At 54.9% G+C, this 20,223-nt stretch overlaps 3 protein-coding genes across 3 annotated transcripts; 1 reads left to right on the top strand and 2 right to left on the bottom strand.

Moving 5' to 3' along the window:
* The first annotated feature begins 7,686 nt into the window (after positions 1-7,686).
* LOC114012983 (C-C motif chemokine 3-like) lies at positions 7,687-8,692 on the top strand. The gene is made up of 3 exons (XM_027791121.2): positions 7,687-7,854; positions 8,091-8,199; positions 8,329-8,692. Exons 1-3 carry the CDS (start codon positions 7,782-7,784, stop codon positions 8,420-8,422), a joined length of 276 nt encoding a protein of 91 aa, XP_027646922.2. The 5' UTR covers positions 7,687-7,781; the 3' UTR covers positions 8,423-8,692.
* Positions 8,693-9,957: 1,265 nt separating this feature from the next.
* LOC101921809 (C-C motif chemokine 7-like) lies at positions 9,958-11,177 on the bottom strand. The gene is made up of 3 exons (XM_005240553.2): positions 11,050-11,177; positions 10,534-10,651; positions 9,958-10,139 (listed from the first exon to the last, which is right to left on the bottom strand). The coding sequence occupies exons 1-3, from the start codon at positions 11,126-11,128 to the stop codon at positions 10,043-10,045; spliced, it is 294 nt and encodes a 97-aa protein (XP_005240610.2). The 5' UTR covers positions 11,129-11,177; the 3' UTR covers positions 9,958-10,042.
* Positions 11,178-12,115: 938 nt separating this feature from the next.
* On the bottom strand, positions 12,116-13,125 carry LOC101921976 (C-C motif chemokine 3-like). The gene is made up of 3 exons (XM_005240554.3): positions 13,029-13,125; positions 12,723-12,837; positions 12,116-12,574 (listed from the first exon to the last, which is right to left on the bottom strand). Exons 1-3 carry the CDS (start codon positions 13,096-13,098, stop codon positions 12,469-12,471), a joined length of 291 nt encoding a protein of 96 aa, XP_005240611.1. The 5' UTR covers positions 13,099-13,125; the 3' UTR covers positions 12,116-12,468.
* Positions 13,126-20,223: the final 7,098 nt, after the last annotated feature.

Genomic DNA, 20,223 nt, shown 5'->3' with positions numbered 1-20,223 from the left:
GAACAAGGGAGTCTAGCATTTGTCCTGAGAATGAGAGCAGGCAGCTGCCATCCACCTGGGCAGATAGTATTTGTACAGCCTTGTAGAACATTTGATTCCAAAACAAAGTTGTAGTTAGTGACATCTTTTAAAATAGGGCTCTAAACCGCCCCTGTAAACCAAACTTGTTCAAAATCAGAAGGAAGAGCATGCCTCTAATCTGGCTGGCTTCTCAAGCGTGCTGGCTGCACAGTAGGACTGATATCCATTGGAGTGGTGGTGATTTTTTTATCTGCCCTGCTTTGGTCAAAAACCTGCATGAGAAACGTACTACTTTTATGTGGAAATCTAATTTCCCATCTATTTGTATTCCCAGCTGGTTTCTAGCTATATGTCCTTATACCAGCAGTGTCCACTGCACCTCTTTTCTATCCCTGGTGTTGGCTTTGATGCATTCACACAGATCAGTCCCTCATTTTCCTAACCCTTCAACCCAAGCTCTTTGCATTTGACTCTTCATGATGTGTAACACCAGGGTCTTGTCACGGTCTTGTGATTTGTAGCATGGGTCTTCCCCTGCCCCAGACATTTCCGTCTTACAGCCTCCCAAACCAGAGCGGCTGCTCCTGCTGTCCCTTGTCCCCAACAGCATGATCGTGCAGTCTGCACTGCTGAATCAAATCCCTTCTCCATTGCTCCAGTCCTCAAGGTCATTATAATCTTTCTGTGTGATATCCTGGGCTCTTCTAGATTGATGATAGCATCCCGTTTTGCCTCATCAGCAGGTTTTCTTTGCATTCTCCTGCTTTTTGTGCCAAGATCATTAATGTAAATGTTAAGCAGAATAATTTTTGAGGCAGAAACTCAAGGAACTGTACTGGTAAACCCCCTTCAATCTAACACATCATCTTTCAGCTGAAGCAATTACCGTGCCCCTTTCAGGTGACTCCTTACCCACTTCACATTTCATATGCCAGTCACATCTTCTCTAGCTTAGCTAATAATTTACTGTGTGGCACCATTTCAAATGTCTTACTGGAGCCCAGACAAGTGAGATCTACTGCATTTCCTTTGTCGCAAAGATCTGTGAACTTATAAAAGGAAGCTATTATGTTAGTGTTGGTGTGCGTCAGGACCCACACTGTATGATATATTGCAAATATGTTATATCTTATGTGATGCCCAAGGATCTGGAGAGGGGAGTTCAGTGGGAGGCATATGTCTGCAAAATACAAAACTATTTCCACTAATCAGGGCTGGAGAAGACGGGTGTCACAGAGTTAGTGAATGGAACAACATGCTAGCAGATGACATTCGCTCAGGAGTCATTTGAAATGCTAACTTCTGTGTCTAAGGTCAAATGAACTACAGCTACTTGGGAAAGAGAAAGAGCTGTGGTAATGTTTTCGAGTTTATGGCCAGATTTTAAAGATATTTGGGTCCTGAGTATTTGGCCCGTGTAACTTGGAAGTCTCTGTTCCATTCCTCTTTGATGACATTCACGTCCCCTAGATACCATTTTCTTTAGAAAATGAGACTTAACATTTCCTTATGTTCTGGAGTTGATCTTTGGTGCTGCAAGTCTAAGGATTAAGTAGAATATTGGTGTGTGTGAAGTATGGGACAGAAATGAATTATCCAAATACCCTGGTGTTGTGGAAACCAGCAGGATGATCTCTGAATGCCATGTTCAGCTGTGATCATTCTGACTCGGAGAAGGATAGAGCCAACACAGAAGACTTTGAGCCAGGTGATGAAAGCATTTAGTGACTTGGAGATGAAAGACTGAAGAGTGGGGCAAATAGATGAAGGGAGCTTAAAAATAAACATTCAATATTGATTATTTATCCTTTCATGCAGAAGAAGAAAAGGACAGTTACGTGGTTAAACCCATTTATAGAGAGAAACTCTGCACCAGAGAGAAATATTTTGACACAAGGCATAATTAACATGTGAAACTGTCTTCCAGAAGGTCTCATCAAGGGCAAAAAGTGGAGAAGACAGACAAGCAATTGCTATGAGATAACCCCAGCTATGTAAGTTTAGATAATTTTTTATTTTTAGCTTGTTTTCATGGAAATGGGACTTGTGCAATCTGCTGTCTGGGTGCAGGAGGCAATGCAATGGTAGTTGCTGTCTGCAAGCTCAAAACTGAAATCACTTCTTGCAGTCAGACAACTTCTTTTTAAAGTCCCGACGATGCGCTCCGGCGGGCAGGCACAGATCTCTGCAGAGGCCAAGAGCCAGTGGCTCTGCCAATTTGCACAGAAGAGCCGTAGGTCAGTACACCTGGGAGACCAGAGCCCGTGTGCTCCTGCAAAACCAAACCCAGCCCTGGCGAATTAGCCCCAGGGCTGTTCTCTTAAGCACAGGTGTGAGAACAGGGCTGCAGGTGCAAGTCATGAGGCACAGGAGACAAACAGCAGGATGGGGGATAAGCACAATGCGAGAGCTGGGGGAGGTGTTGCGGGGGCTAGACTATGGCAGAGCAAATCTGGGCTCACAGTGTGGTGAGAAGGTGTCAGTGAGCTGGCAAGTGAGCTTCTGAGCTGGCAAGTGAGCTTCTAACCTGGCTGTTTCGCTGTGCTTTGTGCTCTGAATCCTCCTACTTGTAGAGAGATGTATTTACTTTTAGGTGAAGCAGGGTACTTTCTCTTATGTAAATGTTTGCTCCCCTCACATAACATTTCCTTTCCCTGGTTTTGTTTAAAGAAGCGTATCTGCTTGCCTTAAGGACCAAGGGATGCTTGAGGCTGGGGACTTGGAGTCAATATGGGGAGTCAGGGAGAAGGTGAGAGAACTTGAGGCTGCAGCCATCACTGGGTGAAATACATCCCCTGGGGTGGTCTCTGAGCTCAGACATGGAACTGAGGGGGTAACCAGCTCCCGGTGTCCCTGTGGTTTGGCGGTGCTGTGCTGGGTGGCTGGAGGGGTGTCAGACACAGGTGCCTGCAGAGTCAAGTTACCCTGCTTTTGTTGGACCTAACTAATCCCTTTGTGGATTTTTGTCATGTGTGCACACAGGCGTGCTGCAATGTCCTGCCTGCGGAGAGGTTATTTTTGCTCTTGCCACTCTTCTGGTCTCCTGTAGAAGTCACTCAAGCTGGGGAGAGAACAGGTCTGTCTTTGATGCAGGACTATGGAAAAATCCCTGCCCTGAGCTGTGGTCTTTGTGCATAGCATAGCACGGGATCCTCTGAGGAGGAAAGGACATTCAGGAATTTGTCTTAAAAAGCTAGCAGTGGGGACTGGTTTAGGAATTCCACTTTGAATGCTGAATTACTCTCAATATGCAAGGGTCAGTGACAGCTCACTGCAGGGTGAGACTGGTGGCTGATCTGTGTTTTTCTTGTAACCTCTAGTCACGGGAGCCCTTTGCATAATTTTTATCAATGATGAGTGTCGCTTCCAGACGGATGTTGCATAATGCCATGTGGTTTTCTCTACACTTGCATGAATCGTGGTGTTGGCAGTTTCTTTCATTACTTTCTGCCTGTGGTTTCCTTCTCTCTTATGCTGGTGCGTGGTGAAGGCAGAAGGGCTGCTGTGATCCCTTGAGTGCTGTGAAGTGCAGGGACCCACACGTCTGGCAGTCTCTCCTCAAAGAGATGCAGAGCCCACCCCTCTGGCCTGACTTGGTGTCAGAAATACAGCCCGCTTCTGTCAGCTAGCAGGGATTTATCCACAGGGTAAACTCTGCGGAGCTGGGGAGGCTTTCCTAAAGGCACCTGCAGGCTGAGGCAGTTGTGTCCCAGCTTTTGCAGGCTTGGGGAGCAGACACAATATTGTCCTGTTACAGTGGCTGAGGTCATCCCTCCTCTTCTCCTAGTCTAAATGAATCCCATGACATCGGCTGGCTGCCCTGTCTGGGCACAGGACTTTATTGCTGCTCTTTTCTTGCTCTCCTCCTATCACTTATTTCTTGAAATGTGAAGCCCTAAGAGGCAAGGTCCTCACCCCAGTACTGAGCAAATCTGGGGGTCTGCTTTGACTGCACGCTGTTCCTGCTGCTTCTGGCTGCTCTCTCAGTGCAGCTCTTCATGTGTTGCCATGCCTTGACTTGTCCCCCCTGCCCTGCCAGCTGCCTGCCCTCAGGCCACTAATGATAGCCCCTCTGGTCTTTTAACCATGCTTGCAGCCCCTGGGGATAATGTGTGGTTTAGACTTTAATTCCTTTGTTTTCCTAAAGAGCACCTGCAAGGTAGTGCCAAAACCATCTGATTATGCAAGACAAGTGCCATGTTTGCTCATCACTGGCTTTCTGGTGCTTTTTCTACTCCATGTGAGTTTGTCCTGCTAATCACCAGTGCTTCAGAGATGGCCACAGCCCGGTTCAGGCAGAAGTTAGAGGGATCTTTGGGGCCTTTTTGTTTGACTACACCTGCCTTATCTACCTCTTCCTTACTTATTTGTTCTCTTTTCCCTTCTCTCACCTGTGTGCACTAAATTTTGATTGTGTTGAGTACTTAACCATAACCTCTTGTTTTGTCTATGCAGACAAGCCAAAAAGAGGTGGCATCTTTGGTCCCCTGGTCCCCTTCTTAACTAATGAGCTTTTATTTTCTTCTGTTTTTCAAATTTGTATTTGTAAAGATGGATTTACTGGTCTCCTATGTTTCCTCCCTATCCTGTGTCCTGTCCGTCTGTGTCCACCCCTGAGACCCAAATTTCTCTTGTTTCCTGCTGGATTAGAAAGTAATCTGTTTATGGAGGCCTTCCATGGTAGAAGAACTGAAACAATATTTAATTTCTTCACTCTCCCTTTACATCAGTTCCTTGTATTTAATTCCTTAAACATGTTTAAACACAAACTTTCTACTTTTGCTGAGCTGCAGTTTTGTGCAATTCATTGAAATAGCCTTGATTCCAGTTAGAATGGAAGTATTTCATCACTGTCCAGTAAGAAGTCCCATCCGGCTCTCATCTAAATGGAGAACTGAGAGCTTGGCCAACCATTTCTGCAGCAAAGAGGAAATATTTTCACTGTTTCCATCAGAAATAATCTTTGCAATTGCAAGATGTTCTGTGGTTCCCACCGGATGACAACCTTTCTTCTGGTACTGCTAAAGCCAATGCCTACAGTTCATCACACTTTTACTGGTCAATGCGCTGATCTCAGTTCCTAATATTTGCTGTGCGGGGGATATTCCTTATCACCATCTTGGTATTTGTTGTTGCCGTTGCTACTCTCTTGCCTATCCCACTCCTTTTCTCTCTGCTTGGGCAGGCGAAGGGGCTCCCACCAAGCCAGCGTTGCCCACTGCCATTGCTCATCCCTGGCTGTGAGCCCTGTGACTCAGTTTTCCTGCCCAAGCCTAGTTCAACCCTGGCTTGGGGCCACTCTTCCCAGAAGTATCCCACCCTGGGGTTTGGGTAGCTCAGCATCTTGTTTCTACAGTTGACCCAGGGAGCAGTTGCTGGTTGCCTTCCTTCTAACAGCCTGTTGCATGCTGGTGTCCTCCCTCACACTCCTCTTGGTTAAACAAAGCAAAACTGGCTGTGCCGAGGGCAGACAAGGTGCCCGAAGGGGGTGGTTCGAGGGTGAGGGTCTGGGGCAGGTCTTCATGGGAGACATGAGGGTTTACAGGCAGAGGGGTTCATAAAATCCCCAAAGGCTTCTGCGGGCTGACCCCTGAGCTCGGGATTCTCTGCACACAGAGGATGCTTTGAGGTTAAGAGAAACCTCATAATGACTCTGACATGGCATGAACAGAAAAAGTCATGCAGATCTTCAGTCCTCTGAGGAGCTGAGCCTTTTCCTTCTGCTTTTGTGTATCCAGTGATGTTTGAGGAGCAGGAACATTTACAGCATACTACCTCTCCTCCAAGCCCTTCTCAAATGCCCCAGGTAAAGACCTTGGTCACCGTTAATTACAAAGGATTTATTCATTTGTAGCCTCAGGCACAGAACAGCTTAAACAGAAAAAGCTGAAAGTAGGCAGCTGGAGAGCTGGCGAGATGGTTTCTGTTCATACCACTGCCCTGAGGCCGGATCAGGGCTGCCTAGCCCTTCCTGGAGGTCTCCAGTGAGATGATTTACTCCTGTTCTCACCTCCATCTTTTCTAAAAGAAACAATCATGACCTTTTCTCCTAATCCTACACCTCCTTCCAAACGAGTGCTGCCTCAGGGAGATGCATCCTTCAGACAGGGACCTGTTGGCAGGGGGAAGTTTCCTGGGCAAAAGCCACCATGAGGTTTATGCCTGTGCGTGAATGGGGAGCATCACCCCTGCCGTGCAGTGAGGATGGGCACAGCCATTGCTCAGGGTCTCAGTGAGTAAGAATTTTCCCTTCTACCAGGCTGGCAGGAATTAGTCATGCCCAAGCAAAGGTCAGGAGGCAGGCTGCGGGAGGCTGGGGTGGGTTGCATGGTAACTGGGAGCTGAGCAGCAAAACTTTTGCAGCATCACAGGGCAGCGTCAGGGCAAGGCTGGAAAAAGAAAAAGACAAACGAGGGAAGTGGTAAGTTTGGCAGCTCTTTCTTTCTGGGTGTGCACCAGTGGGGGCATTTGGGAATTACCCTCTGGAATTGCAAATGCTTCCCCTTTTCAGTCATGGTACGATCTCTTCGAGGTTTCATCTGCAAGGCTGCAATGAGCTGACCTCAGTGGGCACCCACAGAACCTTCTCCTCCCTCCAGCTCGTACTCATCGTGCCCTGTCTCCTGACATGGGTGTATTTACTTTTTTGGGGCTAAGCCAGTAGAGAGAGCTTAAATTGGATGAAATTATCCTGCTTGAGAAGAAATGGGCAAGCAGTAATTGCAACAACTTGACTGCCAAGAGGCTGCAGACTGCAGCCAAAACTAAATTCCTTATAAAGGTGTAGAATCTCTGTTCATCGGGGGGATGGGGAAGGTGGCAGGCTAGGCTGCAGCCTGAGCCCCACTGCTCCAGCGCTGGAGTAGGGTGACAGAGTCCCGTCCTTACAGGCCATCTGCTCCTCCACATCTCTGTGACCTTTCTGGCATGAGAATAGTGGTTTTGACCATATTACCAGCAAAAAGGGACAAATGTGAGACCCACAGGGATGCTAACTCAACACAACCTTGCTCCTACATGATCTTTCCTATGTGTCCAACCAAGAAGCAGTGCTATCAGTGGAGATGAATGTCAGTGCAATGCATCGTTACAGAGCTAACAGCTGCGACTGGTGTGGAGCAGGGTGAGAAGTGGTATTTGCGGCAAAACTAGGGACCAGTTGGGATTTGACTCCTGGCAGCTGTTTTGTACCAGCGAGAGTGGCGGTGGCTGGGGGTGGCCATGCCCTGGCATCTGAGCCGGGCTGGGCTGTCCATCCGCAGAGCAGCCCTGCAGCCCCCCAGCACGGTGATGCTGCTGGGGCCATTGCAAAGCAAATCCCTGCCTGGAGCTGGCGGGTGATGCTCCACGGCTGCCTGCTTGGGGCTGCTGTCGGGGCTCTGGCCATGGGGCTCCGTGCCCCAGCCTGGCTCGTGGCCAGCGGGGTCCTTGCAGCAGCAGCAGCAGGGTGGGTGTCGAGGGGCTTTGCACTCCGGCTGGTCCCCGGGGGCAGCCAAATGGAATCTGAAAGTCGCAGCCCCGTGGCTGGCGCTTCCCTTTTCTGCGGTTTCCTTGCCTTCTCCAGCTCAGCAAATCTGGGCGATCCTGACATAATTTCCCCGGTATGATGCGCTCATTTTCTTTCCTTGAAACCCTGCCCCTGCCCAGCGGCCAGGGATAAAAGGAGGGCATGGCCAGAGGGGCCGAGCATCGTGCAGAGAAGAGCCTCGCAGCCCCCCAGCTCCAGCCCCGCTCGTGGCTCCCTCAGTCCCCGCAGCACCATGAAGGTCCCCGCAGCCGCCCTGGTCGCCCTCCTCCTCGTGGCCACCTGCTCCCCGTCCCAGGCGCATCTCGGTGAGTCCGGCGTGGCCGCGTCTCCCCGGGGCTGGGCCAGCCATTGCTCGGGGACCCCCGTGGGACTCAGGCATGGGGCCAGGGGTCTCCGGGGGTGCCACCGCCAGGGAATATGACACAAGGGGGGAGATGGGAGATGGCAAATCCTTGGGGAGCCCCAAGTGCTGGCAGGGCCAGAGCCTGTACTGCAGCCCAGGGTCTCACCATGGTGTCCGTCTGTCCCTCTGCCCTCACAGATGGTGTCCCCACCGCCTGCTGCTTCAGCTACCAGCATCGCCCGGTCCCGCGGAGCCTCATCGCCTCTGCCTACATCACCAGCAGCAGCTGCACCCAGCCGGGGGTGATGTGAGTACCCACTGCTGCCGAGGGGGGGACGGGACGTGGTTGGAGACACCCAGCTTGCTGCTGGCAGGACCCAGTGCCAGCACCCTGCTGCTCCGGGCAAACACCCCAACACAGGTTTTCTCCTGACAGCCTGGTCACCAAGAAGAAGAAGGAGCTGTGTGTGGACCCCCAGGCACCCTGGGTGCAGGCGCACTTGAGTCACTTCCAGGCGCAGAAGAACTGACACTTCCCGACTGCCACCTGCCGTGCCCCTGATGCTGCCCCTGGCACGCAAAAGTGTGTGAACTGCACCCTTCTTCAACAGGAAAATTTATTCTATTTAACTTATTTAAGTTAAACTAAGTATTTTTTGCTAAGAAAAGGGAAAATACAAAAATAATTTAAATTATATCCATATAATAATTTTAAAAAGTGTATAATTTCAGCTATATCCTTATGTCTGTTAATGAAGAATCAGGAGTTCTGATGCTGAAATAAAGTATTTGTGCTATCAGCCCCTTTGGGTGTCTCTGAAGTCTCTGCTGGAGCCATGACATGGGAGGAGGGACCCATGGGGGCTCCCTTGCCCTCCCCACACCCTGGATTCACTGCTCTCCTCTGGATGGGGTGGCCTCGGCCCCACGGCAGCTCCCATGGCGCTTTGACCCCCCCAGCCCAGGTTAAGCTCCAGTGCCACCCAGCACATCCCCACGGAGTGACACCAGCATCTCACCTGGGGCTGCCAGTGCCAGCTCTTATTTGGGAATAAGTGGGGCTGGAGCTGGGGGGCTGCGAGGCTCTTCTCTGCACGATGCTCGGCCCCTCTGGCCATGCCCTCCTTTTGTCCCTGGCCGCTGGGTGGGTGCAGGGTCTCAAGGAAAGAAAATGAGTGCATCATACCAGGGAAATTATGTCCGGATCGCCCAGATTTGCTGAGCTGGAGAAGGCAAGGAAACCGCAGAAAAGGGAAGCGCCGGCCATGGGGCTGCAACTTTCAGATTCCATTTGGCTGCCCCTGTGGGGACCAGCCGGAGTGCGAAGCCCCTGTGCTCCTGGAAGCCTCCCTGAAAGCATCTGCAGTGTCAACTTCTTGTCTTTAAGGGAATTATTGACACAAGTGACAAGTCTGGTGTGGTCCAGTTTCCTTTGTTTGCCATCTTCGTTGCCACTGCAGTGAGTGGACAGGCTCTAGGGGCTGCGGGAAGATTTTCCCCTTGGGACAAGGTGATTCCTGGAAACCTGGAGCCCCCTGGCACAAGCAGGGTCATCCCCATGGGTGCCCATCTCTGGGGGCCTGGCAGGGGCTGAAGGCCAGTGCTAAACCTCCTGGCACCTCTCCTTCTGCAGCCACCCCTCTTTAACCTATTGATCCATCCGGGGAAAAAACAACCCAAGGCCCCAAACCGCACACCCCCCCCCAACCCAACCCGTCTCCCACTGCTCGCCTGTGCCTGCCTTTATCCCCGCCTCAATCCTCATCCCACCAGGCAGGCAGCTGCCCAGGGCATCCTTAAACCCTACACCCGGGCAGGGGCTGCTTCATCCTGGTGGGGAGCTGGGGGGCATTGGCCTTGGCCCTTTGGGTTCCCCTGCCCTCCCAGGAGCTCCCGCACAATTCCTGGGTCCCCAGGGGGATGCTGAGCCCTGCTGGGACCCCTGTTTTCTCCCGCAGGATTTACATCATCTCACTCCAGCGGCAGGTCAGAACAAGGTGTTTTATTAAACCCGTCGCGTACAGTACGTGCGATAGTGTGGAGGGGGCGATGGCAGGGAAGAGGATGGAGCCAGCTCCATAAATTAATGAGATGTGAATACAGGGATAATTGCAGGATGTGAATAAACACAGCTCGTGGGGAAGGCAGCTTCAGGAGGTACTGCCTGATGACTCCTGCTGCAGGAAGTTCTGGAACCAGGTCTCTTCTGGGTCCACACAGACATTCCTCCGCTCCACCACCTCAACACTGAGGGAGAGAGAGGGGCTGCGTTAGCTGGGGGGTGCAGGATACGGCCATGCCCTGGGGTTCCCCCAGTAGCCTGGGGAAGCCTGCTGCATCCAGCCTCCGGCATTCCCTGAAGGTGCTGATTTTTAGCAATCTCAGAAACCTTGCCTTCCTCCCCATTTTTCTGGCTGGCAGCTGAAACGGGGGACTTTGGAGCTATTTTGGATAAAGCAGTGAGGAGAGAGGTACGTGTGATGAGCCAGAGTAGGGCTCCCCTATCCATGCTGCTTGTTGGGAGTGGCTTGTTTTGGGGGATCCCCAAAGGCAGGACAACTGGGAGGGAAGGTGGGTGAGTGCCAAGGGTGGAAAGAGGGGTGCCAGGGAGGAAGGCTGGGTTGGGGCTGGGGGTACTCACCGCATAGCCCTGCGGGGGCAGTGGGAAGGTGTCTTCTTGTAGTCTTTGATGAAGGCGGCAGGGATTTCCTTTTTGACGAACATGTCCCTGTAGCAGCACTTGCCATAGGAGCTGCGGACTGGGGAGGTGAGAGGGGTTGGTGCTCTCCCTTGGTGGTAGGTGTTCCCCTGGGGAGTCTCCTGCTCCCTTCTGCTACAACCCGCCCCCCCCCTCCCCCCGTCATCCCCTGTGGTGCTGCTTTGCCCCAGGGCAGGAGCCCCCAGTTACCTTGTCTGCGGGGGGTTATTACTGAGCTCCCCAGCTGGGGTGATGAACCATCCCCAAGCCTATTTTGGGTTATTTTAACAAGAACAGGGCAGCCCTGTGCTTGGGCAGCTTGTGCTGCCCCTCAGCCCCCCAAACCCCTGGCAGAAACAGGAGCCGAAGCTCTCACATCCCTCCCCAAACCCCTGCCAGGGAGGGAGCTGGGGACGCCAAGTGGGCAGCTGTAGGGAGAGGCTCGGCACTGGTACTTACAGGAGATGCCCTGGCTCCCAGTCCAGAGCGTCGCCAGCAGCAGGGTGAGCACAGCCAAGGAGAAGACCTTCATGTCCATCCCCTGGTTTGGTCAGCTGCAGCACCGGGCAGCTCTCACTGAGTCAGGGCCACTGAGAACTACCTGCCTCTTATGCCTGCACCTCGGTGTGATATACCCCCCAGCCAAGCTTTCCATGACAGCACTGGACTCTCCCTGGGGAAAGAACCGCCCAGAGATATTGATAAAGGGCAACCAGTGAATGGAAATTCCTTCTCCTGGCTCCTCCAGCCCCTGTGGTACCTGAGGGCTGCTGGAAAGTGTGGTGAGCACCCACCAGCTCTGCACCACTGGTGATGTGTCAGGGCCAGCAGTCTATATTGGGTTTGGTTGTTGCTGCCAGCAAACCACACAGGATGATGCTTGCGCCAGCAGAAGCCCCCGCTGAGTTTATTTTCTCCACCTGTTGTCAGCTGGGCTGCAATGCCTCTCTTGCAATTTTGCACCAAAGCGAGTGGCTCAGCGGCGGCCAGGCTCACCCCAGTCCACCCTGAGACCCATTGCTGCTGCCCATCGCAGTGACTGTGCCCATCACAGTGCCTGTCAGAGTGGCAGTGCCTGTCACATCTCCTTGTGGCATCCCGGGAGCGTGGGCTGACAGTAGGACCTGACCAGGCATCCCTCGGGGGAAGCTCTGCTAGACTTTGCACCAGGGGGTCTTTGCTCATTAGCATGGCTGATGAGGCGGATGGGAAGCCCTCTCCCGGTGTGCTGTGCCCACCTCTTGCCTCTCTCATTCGTAGCTTCCCCACATCCCGCATGGACATGGTTTGGCCCCACACTCCCCTGGACTGCTTCATGGAGACATCCTTGGGGCTTTGGCTCTTCCCAGCCCCTTACTGACCCCAGCCCTTACAGAAGTGGTTTAACACATGGGCAGGAAAGCTGCCAGCAGCATCTGCCCGCTCCCCAGACACTTGCACAGCCGCATATTTGCACATGTGAGACCATGTTTAATTCTGTTCAGTGCGTTATACAAAACATAACCCGTGGTGCTGCTCCCCCTTAACCCCTCTGCTGCCGCTGGGCCGGCGAGCGCAGCCTCCCCGCCAGGCTGCTGCTGCCTGCGAGGGGCACGGGCAGCTGCCGGCACGCTGGGCTGGGAGCGTGGGGGCTGGCAGCGGGTCGGGACCCCAGCACCCCATAGGGTTGGCACATCCCCTCTTGGTGGGATGCCAGGGATGGCAAAGGCCCTTTGCCTTTGGGGAGATGGTGATGGTGACAGCGTGATGGGGAGGAGGTCCTCAATGAGCTGCTGTATCCAAAGGTGGTGTCCCTGCAGCCACCTCTGCAAAGGAGTTGCCTTTGCCGTGTCCTGCCTCCTGTGGAGGGGACTCTCTGTGCTGCCTCTGGCAGCCCTGCTAACTGGGGATGGAGAAGGAGCTGACTTGGAGGCTCTGCTGGTACCTCTTCACCCAAGGCCTGCTCGCCTGGGCACAGATCTCCTTCCCGTTCCTCACCCTGAAGCTGGGGTAGAGAAGAGATGGGGTTATCAGGGTAGTGGCATGGGTACCCGAGCGTTGAGTTTCCGAGGGGCTCGGAGGCACAGAGGATGAGGGTTGGACCCACCAAAGCAAGGCACAGGGTCTAGAGGGGCTGGGTTTAGGGTACTCACATCACAGCCTGGTGTGGGCACTCGGGGCTGGTGGGGTAGCAGGCAACGATGTTGTCCCTCTTGATCCTTCTCATCTGGAAGTTGAAGCAGCATTTCTCTGGCACAGCCGGGGCTCCTGGGGGGACAGCGCAAACTCCGCTTAGCCTGGAGATCCCCACCTCCCATCTCAGCCCTCCCACTGTGGGCACGGGGGCTCTATGAGGGGAGACCCCCTGCACACCATGCATGAAGCAAACCCATCTTGGTGGCCCTGGGGGCCGTCCCCATGCCCCAGCCCACGGGGACAGAGCGGGTGGCAGTGCTCACTCTGAGCCAGGCTCTGGCAACACAGTGCCGCGAGAAGGAGGGCACAGACCACCCTGGCCACCTTCACCATGCTGGAGGGCTGCTCGGTGGCACTGGGGCAGAGCTGCCGTCTGCTGTGGTCAGGGCCCCCAGGCTGCTTTTATGGGGGGGAGCGGAGGGGCTGGCTTCCCCCAGGGCCAGTGGTTGCGTAGATAGGGGAAGAACTTGGTCCTCTGCCATGTCCCAAAGCACAGAGGGTGAGCAATACTCATTGCCTCCCAGCACAGCCCTGGGAAGCGAGAAGGGGCTTGGAATATTTTCTGCATTCCTGCCACCAGCTGGTGGCCAGGTTGCTCCCAAAGTTTGGCTCCACACTCCTGTCCCCCCATGGCAGGAGCCCCAGGGCAGGTAAGAGGGTCTGGGGACCTCCCTTGGATGGGACCAGGGCCAGGCTCAGCACCCTGCAGGGTCCCCAGTGCACACTCCTGACAGTCCGTGTTCTCCCCCTGCACTGCAGTTTTCATCCTATCGCTTTGCATCCCATCCCAAGGGACAAATGGCCAAATACTGCCCCTCGTCCTCAAAAAATCCACAGAAAAACAGCTTCTGTTTGGTTGCATCAGGCACGTGTGAGGCTCTGTGTTATTTTTGGGGGTGTTCGGGGCCCATTAGGGCTGAGAGAGGCCATGTAGATGACACTGCTTCCCTCCCCCCGTGCTGAAACTGCAGCTCACGTTCCTGGCCATGCTGAGCTGGGAAAGGCAGAGGGCACTTTGGGCCTTCCCCAAGTTGATTTTGCCTGGCCACAGCTGTCCAAAACCCCCGCTCCCCCCAGCCCCAGCAAATCCCAGGGCACATCCCAGCTGCCAGCAGCTGGTGGGTGGTGGGAAGCAGCGGGGAGATGCAGATGCGCATCCCCAGCAGCCTGGATGTACAGGCGGTCACGTCCCACCAGTGCGGGACTGGGGACACTGGTGGCACCCTGCCAGCCTTTTGGCCACCTGGGCTGCAGTGTAGCCCTGCCGTGGGGACCTGGGTGGGGAGGCCACAGGGGAGGGCTGGTCCAGGCAGGGACCTGCCCTGATGGGAATGGGGCCCACCTCCACCGTGGGACTAAGCATGTCACCCCATGTGTTCCCCAAAGCCATTTGCAGGGTGCAGCAAGTGGGTCTGGGTGATGCCCCAGGGCTGGTGGCTGTGGACAGGGGGGTTTGTGTTTCCATGCCTGGCTGGTGGAGCAGAGCACCTTTCCGTCATCACCCCAACTCCCGTTTAATCTCTCCTTGGGGAGACCCTGGGGAGCAGGGGAAAGCAGATGGCTCTGGTCCTGGTCCAGCACAGCTGCCTGGCTCGCCTTTCCCTTCCTGGATCCATCCTTTCCCTCTTATCCCCCTTGTTACCCCCATGCACTGAGGAGTTCCTGGCTCAGCTGGGGTAACTGTGGTCCTCTAAGGGTAGAAAATATTCCCTGCAATAAGAAAATGAAACAGAAGCACAAGGAAAACAAAAGAGGATTTGTTGGGCTGGGAAAGGCCCTTTTTAAAGACTTCCAGGCAACGTGATGCTTCAGGCTGTGGAAGTCCAGGGATGACGTTCCCAGCACCTGCAGCATCCCTCTGTCCTGAGCCCCCGCATCTGCCCCACAGGACAAGCAGATCCTGTGGGCAAGGGATTTTGGAACATGGGGGATTTTTAGTCCTGGTTGGGACCCTGGAGCTGGCAGCCCCTGAGCACCCCCAGGTCCTAGGGGCTTGCCTGTGTCTCAGGAGGAATGTCCCCCTCCCCACACCAGCCAGGATGGGGCTTTCCTGGGTTGCACAGACCTGGCACCAGCACCAAGGCTGTCCATGGGGGCTTACAGGGGCCAGGGGCAAAACCAAGTGCTTCAGCAGCTCTTGAATTTAGGAGAAACTGGTCTTCACTCCCCTCCAGCTCATCTGCCCCTCCAGTTTGACACAGAGAAGGGCACTGGACACGGGCAGACCCACTGCTGTGAGATCAGATCCAATTTCTGCTCTGGGGTGGCCTCATGGGCTGGGCTGAAAAACACCTTTTTCCTCCCTTTCTTCCCCTGTTTCTGGCCAGTGCTCACAGCTCCGGCTCTGGGCTTGGCTGCAGGACATGGCAAGGGGGATATGCCACCAGCCTCCATCTCTGCCTGTCCCCTCTCCCAGGCCATGGTGTGAGCTCTCTTGGCACTGGCATTTGTCATTTTCCTCGCTAGGAGATCCCATGGCTGGGGAAATCCCTCGGCTGGGGAAGTCCCTCTCGGAAATATGGGGGTTAAAGGTGGGGGACCCCAGGAAATGCTGCCTCATCCCTCCATCCCTCCCACGCATGGAGGGATGAAGAGATGAGGCAGCATTTCCAGGGGTGGTGGGAGCACTGGGGGGGTGGGGGTGGAGAAAGGCTGAGCCCCACGGTGAGAGTGGGAAGTGTTGGCACCTGCAAAACGTACAGGACAGATCCTGCTCCTGCTGCCAAGAAGTGCAGGGGAAGGTGGCAAATCTTGGGGCTGGCAAAGGCGTTTTGGACCCCATGGGGGGCTGAACTTTCATGGTCCCCTCAAGAGAATTTGCAGGGGCTCCAAATCTCCCACCACTGGGCGGGTGAGGGTGGAGATGCCCCGATCCCACCGGCCCTGGGGGACAGCAGTGGCTGCAGCAGCCCTGGCCACCCCACAGCCACCTCATGGCTGCCCCAGGTGAGCATTGCTCCCCACAGCTTCATCGCAAAGCACAAGCAGCTCCTGGGGAAGCTGTTGCTGCTGCTGGGAGTGTGTCTGCTCCATCACGCTCCGTGCTCAGCCCCAGCCCTGTCTGAGAGCTCCACATCGCTGGTGCTGCCAGAGCCGGCTGCCAGGCACACCGGGATGCCCTGTGCTCAGCCCCCCTGGCAATGCCACTTGTCCCTGGGTAAGGGTTGCTTTGCCAGCCACGTTTGCAGATGCTTTATTGACGCTGCAGTGCTTCTCATTTCAGCTGATCAATAACCCCGGGGGAGGAAGATCTAAGTGCAGCGCCTGCGGGACAGGATGGCTGCTGCAGCTGGGGCAGCCAAAGCCACGAACATGATCAAAGCAGCTTTGCCAGGTCAGGTCTGTTTTCTATAAGGATTTGTTTGATTTATTCTTCTCCCTTTAAAATCTCTCTGTCGGTGGGATCAGCTTTTCCATTACCTTGTCAGGGCTGATGGTGAGACAACCACTAAAGGCACACCCAGCGTGTGCTGTTTCCTTTTTTAAGGTCCTTGCCCAGCGCTGGCTACCCGGGACTTCCCCAGCTGCTTGCGATGATGGGTTATAGTGAGATGGGTCTACCCTCGCCTGTCCCCAGGAAGAGGTGGCTCATAGTCATCCCTCCCACACCACCCACACCCCTGCAGGGCCCAGCTGGCTCCTGCCCAGATGCCATCACCTTCCCCAAAAAGCAGTGGAGGTTGTTGGTTTTTGTTGTTGTTGTTGGGTTTTTTTGGGTTTTTTTTGTCCAAGGCTGGAAACCCCAGCAGTGATCTGCATCTCACCCCCAAAGCTGCTCACTGGGGTGGGAGCAGGTAGTGCAGCCTCTGAGGCTGCCCTGAGGCTGTGGGGATGGGCCCATCTCCTGCTGTTGGAACATGCAAATGTACAGAAATAAGATGGAACGGATGCTGCCATCCTTGTCCAGGGGAGATTTCACCGGGAAAGTCATGGCTAAGCCCCGATATCAGACACATCAACCATGCAATGGTGAGCATGCCGCGGGTATTGCTAGAGGAAGCTACAGACACGCTGCCAGGCTTGGACCAGTCTGTCTTGCCTTCAGCCACCCAACCCGGGCATGGGGAAAGGCTGGCAGCGATGATTACCAGCTTTTGGAACTGGGAACCCAGCAAAACAAATGGCATCATGTGGCTTTGTTGTGGATCTCCGGGGTTTTGGAGCCCTGTCTTGATTTTGGAGTCTGTGCTCTGCTCCCAGCTCCAGCTGTGCCGGCGCATCCCCCCTTTCGCAGCTGCCAGGCTGTGGGATGCGGGTCACCCATGTCCTGCCAGCCCCATAATGGGGAAAGCAGCCCCAAAAGGAAAGGTTTTCAGCCCAAAGCGGTGGGTGGGGGCCTCACGGCACTCGTGGCAGAGCTGATCCCAACGGTGAAAAGCTTTCCCCCGGGATGACGGTCCCTAAGCATGTGACCCGAGGGAAGGGACTTTGCGGTACCCGTGTTGTGCGTTCGGGCGGCTCGTCCCCTGGCATTTGATCGTCCCTCAGCTGTCCTGGGCTGAACTCTCCCCCTGATGCTGCATCCCCCCATGTGCTGCCTGACTCATTTCCGTGCTTTGGCCCCAGCATCCCGGCTGCCTCTGCACAAGGACCAGCCCTGGCCGAAAAGCTGATTTCACATGAGACTTCTCTGCTTGATTATGATCAGTGCTAGGCTGCTCGAGCTGAGTGATCTCTTCCCCCGGCTCCCCAACCCTGGCCTTTGAAAACCCAGAGCTTATAACGAAAATAAACCCAAAGCACTGTCTGCCTCCTTATCTGCACCTTAATTTCTGCATGTTGCACATGCCTCACGATTTCCCAGCAACCCAAAAGGCAAGAAGCAGCATTTAATGGTGAAAAAAAAAAGAGAAGAACCCCCCAAAAGAGCAAGATGCTCATAAAATCCACTGCACCCAGGAGCTGGAGTCAAAAATAATTAAAAACTTCACACTAGGAACGTTCTGGGCTTTCTGGATTTTCTCCAGGCACAAGACCCAAGGCTGGGCACTGTTGGTGGCATGAGGGGAGGTGGCCATGGGCAACAGGGATCAGCATCACTGGGACGTGGGGGGCTCTGCTGCCCCACCCTGAATCCCCCTGCTACCCGGCCCCAGGTCCACACGGTGGTTTTCCCCAGGCTGCAGCTATCAGCAGCTACAATCTGCTTTCGCAGTGTTAGTCACTGTCAGTTTTCACACATATTTTCTGAAACCACCTGCCCAGGGAGGAAAAGACACCCAGCAGATGATTAATTCACTTGCCTTGAGTGTCTACCTTGTGCATCCTTCCCACCCAGCACCACTTCAGGCTGGGGGAGCGGGGACCACCACGGCCACGCAGCAGCCCCAGCACAGCCATCCTTTCCCCTTGACACCAGCCACTTTTTGAAATTTCTGTGAAATACATTTGCAAGTATTTCCTGGGTCGGCTGTGGGAAAGACATTCCTTCCCCCTTCCTGCTGAGTTTGCTGTGGGAAAAATTAAAATTGAGACGCACTGGATGTGGCACCGGTGATGGGATGAGCAGCGGCTGTGCGGTGCTGGGGTGAGGGCTGGGTCCTGCTGGCCCTTGCCATTTTTGGGACCCCGGGGCTCATTTGGGGCTCATGGCAGTGGTAGCCAGGTGAGGTGCTGGCCCGTGGGAGCCCTTTGGTGCTGCTGGAGGGCTGCCCTGGCTCTGCTGGGCTGGGCATCCCGGGGAGGGGGGGGCAGGGTTTGGGGTGCCAGCCTGGGGCGCAGCAGTGGAGGGGGGTCTGCACCCCTCCAAGCTTTGGCTGCTGTTTTCCCTCCGTTTGGCACAAGATGTCAGTGCTGCTCAAGGAACGGCCGCTGGTGCCATCCCACCGCATGGCCTGGCCGGGCCATGGTGCTCCTCCATCACCTTGGGGTCCCCAGCCTGGGGGGGGCTCCCAGGGCCCAGAGGAGGCTCCCCCGTGGCACGCACCCACCGGGGCTTCTCCCGTCCCATGGAGATGCACAGAGAGCAGCAGGTCTCAGCCAGCCCCATGGCCTCAGGTCCTTCCCCTTTGGAGGCACCACGAGGCTCTCAGACACCCCCAGCCCCATGGGAATCATCTGGGGTGAAATCTAGGAGCCTGGAAGAGGAAGGTGGAGGGGGACCAGCCCCAGCCCCACATCTCACGGCACTCCCATCGCTGCTGCTGGCCATCCTCCCCCTCCTCTTTGGTGTGCAGGGGATGGGGAGCAGCTTTCCTGGGGCTGGCATCCCTCGGGGGGAGATGAGATGCTCTGTGCTGGGAAAAAAATATAAGAAAGAAGATACAGAGGGAAAAGAAGCTGGGAATGAAAGAATCAAAAGCCTCTACCAGCCACACGTGGAAAGGGGGGTGGGGGGGAGGAAAAAAACCTCAAAAGAGTGTTTGCAAGTCTGGAGGCTTCTGGGACCTTGGGTGACCAGAAAAATAACACATCAAAGACCTCACGTATGCCTGAAGACAGATAAAAACTCTGAGCCAAAATGTTCTATGAATATTTAACTACCATCAATATTTAATTAGCAGATAGAGAGAGATTAAGAGCAAAGGGATCCATCCTCTGTATTTGCTCCAGCCCCGCTCTGTGGGTGCGTGGGGGCTCGCAGTGGTGGTGGGGGCACAGCGCTGCCTGCAGCCAAACTCCATGCCAAGATCAGGGCACGGGGACCCCAAAGAAAGGGAAGGACCCCCCCCCCCCCAAAGGAAAGGATCTTCTTTCCTAGCCCCCCGCTGTGGGGCTTGGTGGGAAAGGGGAAGGATAACTTGTGCATGACCCAGGCGCTGTGTTTCTGAAACAGCCATCCAACTGAAGCTGAAAAATGGTCCTTTCAGAGATTCAGGATGCTCCAGGAAGAGCATCTTGCCCACCAGCACCATGCACACACACCCCCACCCCCCACCCCCTTCTTGTGAATTGGCTGCCAAGGGCAGCAAGTGGAGCTGGGGGCTCCCTCAGGGAGTGGGTCAGCATCCAAGCTTTCCCAGAGGACACTCAGAGCCAAGCTGGGGGGGCTTTTGGGCAGCGCAGTGCTGCTGGGGGCTGCTCAGCCTGAGGTGGTCTGTGGGGCCTCAGCACAGCAGCTGGCCCTGGCGGGGGGCACCGGAGGTGACCTCCTCCTGTCCTGGATCCATCCAACTTTCAGTCCATGCTCACCCTCCTCTAGGTTTGAAATCCCCCTCCTGCCCCGGTGCCTGTGAAAGCCTCTGGGCTGGAGCCAGTGGGGCAGAAAGGTGCCTGCTTGCCCCCCCAGCCCCCCCCCCCCCCAAAATGCTGCTCAGCTATGTGCTAATGCTTCACCCTCAGTGTCTAAGCCATATGCGCCCAAGTGTCTAATCCACTATTAATCCCTAATGACTAATCCTTTTAAGTGACTGCAATGGCTGGGGGGTGGCAGGCAGGAGGGGCACTCTGTGTGCCATTGTCCCATGGGGGGGGGACGACACCTCAGCAGCCCCCAGCCCCACCACACAGCTCCTACCC

The sequence above is a fragment of the Falco peregrinus genome, chromosome 2, assembly GCF_023634155.1.
Source record: "Falco peregrinus isolate bFalPer1 chromosome 2, bFalPer1.pri, whole genome shotgun sequence".
NCBI classification, from domain to species: Eukaryota; Metazoa; Chordata; class Aves; order Falconiformes; family Falconidae; genus Falco; species Falco peregrinus.
The sequence above is the reverse complement of the archived record's forward strand: the minus strand, read 5'-3'. Positions and strand labels throughout refer to the sequence as shown.